This window comes from Saccostrea echinata, unplaced genomic scaffold, assembly GCF_033153115.1.
Source record: "Saccostrea echinata isolate AGI-Se365-2 ecotype Australia unplaced genomic scaffold, CSIRO_AGI_Sech_v1 ptg000024l, whole genome shotgun sequence".
In the NCBI taxonomy this organism is placed as follows: domain Eukaryota; kingdom Metazoa; phylum Mollusca; class Bivalvia; order Ostreida; family Ostreidae; genus Saccostrea; species Saccostrea echinata.
In genome coordinates this window covers 3,988,129-3,999,153 of record NW_026889773.1, presented here as the reverse complement: position 1 = coordinate 3,999,153, position 11,025 = coordinate 3,988,129, and the positions used below count along the sequence as shown (strand labels likewise).

Here is an 11,025-nt window from a genome sequence, read left to right as displayed (position 1 = left end):
TATTGTAAATTATGTACCAAATTTGTTTATAATATGACGTTAAATAAAAAGTTATGACAAAAGTCTACGAACTGTTTGAATGACCCTGGTAATTCCAAGATTTCATATTTTGTATGCACAAATAACTTTCTTTCGGCATGTCAACGTCAACAGTGCAACGTCATCAATTTTTCGCGTTGATTTGAGTAGAATTCAATCAACATCTTGTCACAGGGGTTATCGCAAAGTTTTGTTAAAAGCGAAAATCGTATGATATAAATATAACTATAATTATTTTGTAATTTAATTAATTGCGCAAGCCTTGCGAATATATATACCAGTTCAACACATTGGATAAAGCAAATATCAAATCACACAATATAGATATCCTTTACATAAAAATGTTTAACAATATCAAAATGTTGATCCTTATAAAAAAAGCAATACAAAATCTTCTGATATATAAATATTGCAATACATAATTTTTACAATATCATTATGACAATACAAAATCGTTTGTTCCATTAATTTGACAAGAAATTCTTAACATTTGTTTATGAAATAATACAAACTCTTAAACTTAATCAATAAGTTATATGAAATATTTAAATTCCGTCAATTAGGCAATACAAAGGTTTTTAACCTAGCAATCGGGCAATACAAAACAATGTTTATCTCTATATAAGACAAATAAGAATCTATTGATCTCTCAATGAGGCCATGCAAAATCTTACAAGCAATAAATAATATATAAAATATAATGCTATATCAATGAGGAAATGAAAGAAATACAATTTTTTAAGATAGCATTCATTTTTTGATAAAAAGTTAAAAATGCAAATATCGAATCTATGAATTAAAGCATAAACTTACATTTCGTTGTTAGAGACCTACATAATATCAAATATCAAACCACCTATTAATAAAACGAAACAAAACTGAATTGAGAATGCAATGTTGAACAACCAATGTTAAACAACGCAAAAATATGAATTGTAATACTGCTAGGAAATGACAATCAACATTGACAGAACAGGTACAATTAATCCCAGTGAACTTGAGGTGTAACATCACAGAGTCTGCCACATTTGTTTCATATTTCGATGTTTTACTGACAAAAGGCGATAAGGGCCAGTTAACAACTAAATTGTATGACAAACGAGATGATTTCAGCTTTTCCATCGTCATCTTCCTTATTTTTGTAGTAATATTCAGTTATAACCTGCATATGGTCTTTACATCTATCAACTTATTCTATACTCAAGGGCACGTTCCGAGTACGATCAATTTTTAAAACGAGGCAGGCGTCTGACAGCTAAGTTGATGTTACATGGATTTCAACAACCTTGATTTAAAGTCAGCAATTCGTAAATTCTATTGTCGTTATAATGACTTTATTAGCAAACATAACCTATCATTGGATCGCATATTGGCTGGCATGTTTCATATCAATTGTTAGGACTTGTTTTATACTGAATTCGATTACGGAATGTTCCGTCTACCTGATCAATACATATGGCTAAGGGTGGGTTTGACCGGTCAACAGGGGTTGCTTACTCCTCCTAGGCACCTGTTCCCCTTCTGGAATTCTTAAGGGGTCTTTTATATCCGTGTTTTGTTTATAGATTTTTTGAGATTGATCATTCTCCGTTATCTTTACATATTGCATTCTCCTCTTTATACAGATATAAAAAAGACATCGCAAATATTCAAACATTTCATGAATAGATCAGTCTAATTATTTAAAGAAGCTCTAAATACTAATAATGTTTTCTGAACTTAAAAAAATCTTAATATTGTAAAGGTGTTCATACTGATCTAGTTCATTTTAAACAAAGGGTACTTGACATATATTCCTAGGAAAAACGCTTTAGTGAAAAGAAATCACTGATGTTTGCATACATTGAGACTATAGATGAAAATATTGTATTCAGCTACTTTATTTTGGTCTAATTTCATGTAAAGAATATTCGATATATTTCAAATGGTTTCATATACTATAGATTTCCGCCTTTTTTTCATTTTACACTAAAGAGCAGATGGCAGCTGCATAAACTACCAAGAACTAAGAACTCTTCAGTAAGCAGTTTTAGAACTTCCTTTATATTTTGCACTACCGTAATTAATTTTTTATGGTGTCGAAATGAAATGACCATAAAATTATTGTACGCTTTGATAATTAGTTATTAAAGACAACGTTGGGTAAACTAATATTTACCTCAGCTGTCTATATTTGACTTAGTTTCCTACACCGTGACAAATTATTTGTAGCATTCTTTACTGATATATTTGGGGAATGTTATGATTTTGACAAAATGCATTCAGAATGTAGCATTTTCTACCGATATATTTGGAGGATAATTAAATGTTTGTGTTACTAATTTTGACCAGATGCCTATGGATGTAGCATTCTCTACCAATATATTTGGAGGATAATTAAATGTTTGTGTTACTAGTTTTGACCAGATGCCTATAGATGTAGCATTCTCTACTGATATATTTGGAGGATAATCAAAGGTTTGTATTACTAATTTTAACGGAATGACCTTAGACGAAACATTCTTTACTTATATATTTGGGGGATATTTAAGAGTTTCTTCGTTTAATATGAGATGGCTTCAGACGTGATTTTCTCTAATGATAAATGGAGGATTTGTCTATGTTACTGTTTTGGAATGGCTACAGTTATGAATTCTTTGTTGATATATTTGGAGGATAATTAATGGTTTGTCTATGTTCCTGTTTGCTCCCATTGTGACATTTTTTTTGGTACATTCTGAGGATAATTAAAGGTTTGTCTGCGTTACAGTTTTGGATGAGATGGCTCCCGTTTTGACATTCTTTGTTGGTATATTAGGATAGTTAAAAATTTGTCTGCGTTACTGTTTTGGATGAGATGGCTCCAGGCGTCTCTGCTATACATTGAGATCGTGACTCGGAAGATAATTTCTTCGACACTGCAATCTTCTTCGGTGATAGACAGAGGCCATACAAGTTCCCTTGGGTAAATTTCAAGAATCGTCTGACAGCTTCCAATGTTTCTTTCCGTATCAGTATATAAATCCAGGGATCTACGATGGAGTTAGAAACGGCTAGCCGGAGAACAAGCAGTTCCCTATTACCCTGTCCCGACATCTCTCCTACAGCGTGGGCTAATATCACAATCTGAAATAAAATGTGATTTATGTCATATAGATATTCCACAACATGAAACTGTCCAAGATTGATATCTTTTATTTTCTAAACATTAGTCTTAGAAAATAAAATATGTTTGGTGGACTGATGTCATGGGAAACCTTTTCACATTTCATTTTTTTTCTATTATGGGAAGATGACGTTATGGGAAACCCCTGATATAATTATCATTGGATATTATGAAGAACCTTTTTTGCGTATTATGAGACGATGACTAAATGGGAAACCATATACATGTTTATTCTTAGAATAAGAAATACGTCACGTCTGATCAAAGTTATATTATCCATATAGTATAATCGATGCCTTACTAAATCATCTACGAAACTCGATGTTGTTTTACTTTTAAATCTGTTTTGATAATCGAACGAATCTAAACTAATTGTATTTATAATATCATCTCATATTTCTCCAATTCATTTTGAATTAATTCCATACTTACGATAAGAGGCGTCCAAAGTAGGCTGATCAGGGTGAGAAGCGTCATTAGAAATACGATGTTCTTCTTCCGGTTCCGGTTTCCTTTATTCTGACAAAGATTTACAATCACAACTATGTTCAAGAGAAATGTTGTAAAAAGCAGAGCAAGGCCTATTAATGAATAAATGCAGGAATTAGCTATATCACCAGGGGACTTTCCGGCGAAATCAAAGAAGCACCAGGAACCCGGATAAAAATTATAGGTAGATCCTACGCCAACTAGATGTAACATACAGACGAAGGCACTGGACGAAAAAATGACGATCAAAGTGATGTTAACACGGCGATATTTGTTTCCTGATTTATACGTAAACGGAAAAACTATTGCCATGAATCTATCTAAGGACATGGCAAAAATGAGCATAGCAGAACACAAAATGGTGAAGGAGAAAATGAAAGAACTGTACCCACACAAAGCGTCCGGAAACTTGTAGGAAAAATTACTAGTGTACCGGATCATTACTGTCGGATACACCAAAAGTATTCCTCCGCCGTCAGTGAATGCCAGGGCTGCTACCAAGCGATAAAAAGGCCGCCATTTGTGTTGATGTGTAGAGAGAAAAATCACAGTTAATGCGATTCCATTACCCAGGATCCCTAATGTAAAATGTATAGCAGGGGGAACTATTGACTCCCAAACGCGGGTCTCCGTGGCATTCATTTTAAAGGCATATATCTATTTATATTGGCATCGCGATCGCAGTTGTAGAAAGAAATACAGTCTATGATGCAAGAAATTTGCGTTTGTCTTTTCGTCTGAACGTTTTGCCAATTTCTAGGTAACATCGGGATTTTAAGATAACGGTACCTCTGTAATCATTATAAATGAAGGCAACCCGTTCAAACACTATTGCTTCATTGAAAAGGAGATACTACACAAAACAGGATATCTCGTTTTCAAAAGCAGTGGCCCAGGGGCGAGACAAAGTATGGATACACTGTTTCGGGGGTCGTAGGATGTAAAAGTGTTACAAAAGAATACATTATCATTATCACGAAAAGACCTGTAGCTCAATCCTACGGAAGCGTATTGATGCCAATTGAAAATATTTTATTCAAAGTTGTACGTACGAGATGATGTATTGTATGTATACGAGATACTACATGTAAGTCGTACGTACGAGATAATAAAACACACGTACGAGATACTAAGCCGTACGTACGAGATACTAAGCCGTCCAATCTTGATGTATATTCCTAAAAATCTATTGTAAAAGATACATTTTACTTCTTTATTATAGCTAAGATTGAAAATATCATTACAGGTAAACTCATTTGATAACTTTTTGATATTTGTAAATGCTCTATTTAATATTGAATTATTAATCATGCCCTTTTAGCATAAAAGCATTTCTCTAAGCGACAACATGTCAACTGGTGTTCCAGTTTTGTGACCCTACCTAAGAGGATGTATAAACACACCCAAAGGAAACACTTGAAGGTATCTGAGATTGTACTGTGTGTTGGATATTCGTCCTCAGTTAAACTCAAGCACTGTTATTGATCTCACACTATCCTTTAGTTTTTGTAAATATAGCTTCCAGATAAAAAGTGCTAAATTGTCTTCATTTGATTTCCTACAATGTCGATAAAATTATCATGAGTTGGGTCGTTTTTTTATATAACATGTATAACGACATTTATTAAGAATGTATATTGTGTATTTTTAACACATGTATTTATATGGAATAAAGATTTATATGCTCTGGTATACAAAACGCATATTTGTATTTTGTGTTCATTCTGATACGAGCATTAAGAAAACACTTCAGTTGCTGAAATTGTAAATATTGATTTCTAGGTAATGAATTTACAAAGCTTGCTATATGTCAACAACATCTTCCGGAGTAAAACAATTTGATGTTGTAAATAACTCAGGGTTTAGAACATCTATGAAACAGAATCAGATTAAGATGGGGCTAGAACTCCGTGGTATGAAATTGATAAGAGAATTCCCGCTTAATAAACTCTAAAAAAAAAAATACCGCCTACAAATGAACTGACATAATTTTTATCCCGGAACATTTGACCCATTGACCCATTTTATAGAGGCCATTGGAAGTCTATGGGGAAATCAGATAAAATGACCTCCTGTCATTATACAAATCCCTCAGAAACATTTTGACAAGATATGTTTACTTGTTCTATATTATCCCCAAAAAAAAAAAAAAAAAAAAAAAAAAAAAAAAAAAAAACAACCGAAGAAAATAAAATTAATGCAATAGAACAATAATTACACTAAGGGTACATAGTACATATATTCTGTATGTGTATGTTTTTTGAAGGAGGGGGGGGGGGAGGGGGAGTCACATAGTCACACAGTCACACAAGGTAATCAAAAGTAACGTTCACAACACTCCAAGTACATATTTCTTCTCCTAATTTCCAAATTATAATTTCTTATTCCAACACCAAAACTTTGAAAACAAATATCATCAATTCACTTTTAAATTAGACCACATTCCCTTTAGATCGTCAGTCAACGAAATCACAAACAAAAAATAAACATCGCTTTATAAATAATTACCTGTAAGCACTAAAGTTTTAACCCTGATGTAAAAGTGCTTCAAGGTTAAACATGTACGTAAGGTCAATTAGTTGGATCTGTTTCACTAAATAAAAACGTAAAATGAAGGTACACTATATAAATCTACCATCCGGATTTTTCAATTTTCTTTGGTACAAAAAGTGGGGTTGAAATTATGCACAATTCATGCATCACACTGAAGGGAAAAAACTGAGCATCGTGAAATGGGAGCTTTGTCGTGGATCTCTCTTGTACAAACCATAATTTTACTTGAAATTTACTTCGAAAGCTGGATGTTCTTACGTTCACATTTCAATTGTTTTTGGTATGATTTGGATGCACTCTCAGAAAACAGTTTTCACCCAAAAGATTCTTGAAATGATTTTTTTAAATTAATGTAAATTGTTAGTTCTGATCAACACATTATTTACACTGCACTAGTTTTTTGTGAAGGTATTTTACTGTCTCCTTCCGCAGCAGTATATAAATCCATGGATCCACTATGGAGTTAGTTACAGCTAATCTCAAAACAAGAAGTTCTGTTCCCTGATTTTCACTGCTTAATTTCCAGGCAATAGAACGTATTCTCCACTGAAAAAAAAATTACTATGGAAATAATGTTTTATGCTTATCTTTTTTGTGCGATAGACTAGTGAAATTCCCTTGTTTGCATACATGACTATCCGTCTTATCGATCAGAGATGATATTTACATTCTCCGTAAAATGGGTCTATGTAGTGAAGAAATTGGAACAAAATGTCCTTTGGTTAAGGCTAATTAAGCTTATTCAATTGAGGGGTCATGCCTCAATTTCATCTGAGATAATTAAAAATAAAAGAAGGGACAGGGTAGGAATATTTAAAATTGTTTGCAATAGATAAGCATATTTTTTTTTAATCAATGCAAGGTCCCAGTTATCAGGATGAAGTAGCAAACAGTGGTACAGAATTTGCATATAAATGAACACTTTACTGGAAGTTTTTTCCGCCGAAATATGGCTGAAATATTGCCGACTCGGCGTTAAACAATAAATCAATCTGGAAGTTTTACTCGATATTTTCTCACAAAAGACCATATCTTCCATTGATCAAATTAAAATGTAAGTATTTTGATGAAAAGTAATAAAAAGTAAATCTAAAATTTTCAAGAAGTGGCCCCTGAATAAGAATATTAAGAGATTGGATATTTGCAAAGGAAAACACTTTTAAAATTTCTACATTTTCACTCATATACATCGAAGCTAAGAATTTCATACAAAGGAATTATGCTTCTGTAATGTTGATAAGCCTAAGAGTCAGGATTGTATCTGTTTTAACTTAAAAACTCCAAAGAACTTTTGGAAAATTTGAAATCACAAAATTTTACTAAAATCAATAGCATTAAAACGTACGACTTTTCAACACTTTATACAACCATTCCCCAGGATAAATTGAAGTCCAAGCCTTTGAACATCATAGAAGCTGCTTTTAAATAAAATGGAACTCGTAAATATACTTACCTTGTCATAGGTCATTTACAAAATTATTTTGTTAAAAAGCACTCTGATTGTACATTCAAGTACTCTGAAGTTAATATTAAAAAGGTTGCTTGAGTTTCTGATTGACAATATCTATGTAGTTTTGGAGATCAGGTCTTCCAAACAATCTGTTGGAATTTCCATGGGTACCAATTGTGCTTCTTATTAGGAGACCTATTTTTGCATTCATATGAAACAGAATTTATTCGAAAACTTCTACATTAGAAGAAAAGAACACTTGCTGTGGCCTTCAACTTGATATTTCGATTTTTCGACGACGTATTATCAATTAACAATAGTTACTTTCATTCATATGTCGACTCGATATATCCCAGTGAGCTTGAAATAAAAGATACCACAGATTCTGACACATCTTTTTCATCTACATATTTTACTAGAGAAAGACGTTAATGGTAACCTAACGACAAAGCTTGATGATAATCAATCAACTTTTCAATCGTCAACTTTCCTTACTTATGTAGCAATATATCCTTTTTACCTGCATATGGGGTTTATGTCTCTCAGTTGATTCGATACGCAAGAGCATGCTCTACGTATAAACAATTTCTAAAACGAGGCAAGCTATTGACAAACAAGTTGATGAAACAAGGATATCAACAGTCTCGTTTAAGTCATCTTTTCGCAAGTTTTACGGTCGATACAATGACCTTGTCAGCTCATACAACCTACCATTGAGTCAAATGCTGATTGACGTTTTTCATACTAATTGTTAGGCCATTATTTATACACTGAACTGTCTACGGATTTTTCCGTTTTTTCCCGATCATGACAAGGAGCACACGGCGTGTGTGACCGTTTGGGGATGCTCACTCCTCCATGGCACCTAATCCCACCTCTAAATTTTGAGTTCAATGTTTGCTCTGCTCCAAATTTGTATCGTTTCATTGGACTTTCGAGATTGAATACTGTTCGTTATCTTCATATTTCATCGAAAAAAAAACCCCAGAATGTCCATACTACTAGAAAACGGACGCCATCTGAAAGAGGAATCATGTTAACAATCAAACGTAACTTCCTAAAACGTGGAAAATCTGTTATACATATCACATAATTCATATACTTAATCTGCTATGTTATTGCATGTAATATTATAAAAATATATTTTAGTATCATTCTTTGTTCTCAACTTATATCTAAATAGAGAAATATAGATAGGACCATTCCAAGTTTTTTCTCTGTTTAGCGTCCACCCATCTTTCAAAAACCTACCTACCTATTCGCAAAAAACACACAAGCCAAAAAATAAAACACAGACTTTACAATAATAAAAATGACATCATTCAAAGAATTTGATTTCATGCACTCTGATGTTTCTCATAGAAACATCTTTTGATTTGTAAAATCAAGGTATTAAACATTTAAAATATACATCATATGACATACTAGAGAGAAATATTTAAAGAACTTGACAAATTTCCGAGATTTTGACCAAAATAATCAATTTTAGGACTCCTGATTTTGTTTGTTTTTTCTGAAATGGGGTGTCAAAAACCAAGGCGCACGCGGACGCTAAACATAGAAAAAACTTGGAATGGCCTAGAGTAAATATGCCCATTAATCCTTCATTATATATTTAATAGATCTTTTAAATTTGCATCATGATGCATAAAAGCTAAGTCTCTAATGTTCTTACAATTATTGGTATAACATCTTTGAACTTTTTTAACGTACCATTAATGGAGTCCAGCAAAGTCCCGAGACAAGAACAATAGCAGAAAGAACTAGAGCAGAGCTCGTTGCAAAGCAACGAGTAGGTCTTCCGTTGGAGCTGCGAACAGGAAGAAGTGACCTTGAGTCAAGGTCATGCCACATTCTAAGGTTATAAGCAATCTTGTAAGGGGTATCAACTTGCAATGTCTCACAAGTAGAAAGACAGTTAAGGAATGTTGTTTCTCCATTGATGACCTTGAACTCGTTCAAATGACCTTGCATCAAACCATGACACACTCTGGTTATAAGCAAACCCCATCTATGTGTTACCGACTCGACAAGTTAACACATGTTCTTTCAGACCATTCATCCATTCAAAACATTCTTTCCTTAGTGACCCTAAATTTAATCAACATGGCCGTAGGAACCGAGGAAGGGGGGGGGGTGTGCCCCCCAATAATTTTGCCGATATATATAGATTACTATAGTAGACATAGATACTATAGCTTGTGCCACCTCAATAAAAACGTCTGATAACCTTCTTTTTTTTTTTTTTTTTTTTTTTTTGCTTGTCAAGGAATTTTTGGTAGTGGGTGACCTTTTTTTTTGCTTGTCAGGAAATTTATGGTAGTAGTGCATCCTCAACTGTCAACTGAAAATGTATGGCTGTGCCCCCCCCCCCCAAAAAAAAAAAAACACACCTGAATTTGCTTCCTATGGGCCTGATCAAGGCAATGATACACTCTGTATGATATCAGCGATACCCTTTTGTGTGTTTCGAAATTGACAAGTTCACAGTTTGCATTTATTGCATGATAGTGAGGGAGACATGAAGATTTCTTCGCCCATAAAAAATCATATTCCCCGAGGGCAACATGAAGATTTCTTCGCCCATGAAAAATCATACTCCCCGAAGGCAACGCCCGAGAGAAATATGATTTTTCATTTGCGAAGAAATCTTTATGTCTCCCTCACTATTATGCAATATATTGTTTATAATACCGAATTAACCAAAATGCAGGAATTACAAAGGAGATCCAATGAATAAAGCAAACATGCATTTGATGAGAACGATATGAAAGAGATGTAAGTTACAGGTACACCAATAGCCTCGTTTCATTAAAAAAAATTCCTACGTGACAAGTTTGTGTGATCACACCAGTAACATTCAAACACCATTACATTTTTACACATTTAAATCGACACAATCAATCAACGATAATATGTTGACGGTGCGACCGTTGGTTGAGTGCATTGTTCACTTAATTTTAAGATCCGCCTCTTCAAACAGCACGAGACATTTGGAACGTCTAGACTGTGACGTCTTATGACGTATGTTAGCTGTATTTCCATAAACGAATCTGAAAAGTGCAAACATTTTAACAAAGAACGTTTAATCTACTATCTGTATTCAATTACATTAATTAAGGTGATTTTTTGGGGTGAATTTTAAGTTGTTGTTAACGCGCGAACGAAGTTAGCAGCGTCGCTATAAACAATCTAACTCCTCACTCGTTTAATTGTGACGTCACAATCGTGAAACACGTTTTGTTGCAGGGCAAACATGATGGACACGTGACTTTCTCGGCCAATCAAATTCTATTTTACTAGTGATTTTTCACTTGTAAGCTAGTTTTCACAGAGGTATAATAAACGT

General features: G+C 33.6%; 1 protein-coding gene across 1 annotated transcript; it reads right to left on the bottom strand.

Moving 5' to 3' along the window:
• Window positions 1–2,841: 2,841 nt before the first annotated feature.
• Window positions 2,842–4,315, bottom strand: LOC133191758 (uncharacterized). The gene is made up of 3 exons (XM_061327495.1): window positions 3,969–4,315; window positions 3,544–3,547; window positions 2,842–3,144 (listed from the first exon to the last, which is right to left on the bottom strand). Exons 1-3 carry the CDS (start codon window positions 4,313–4,315, stop codon window positions 2,842–2,844), a joined length of 654 nt encoding a protein of 217 aa, XP_061183479.1.
• Window positions 4,316–11,025: the final 6,710 nt, after the last annotated feature.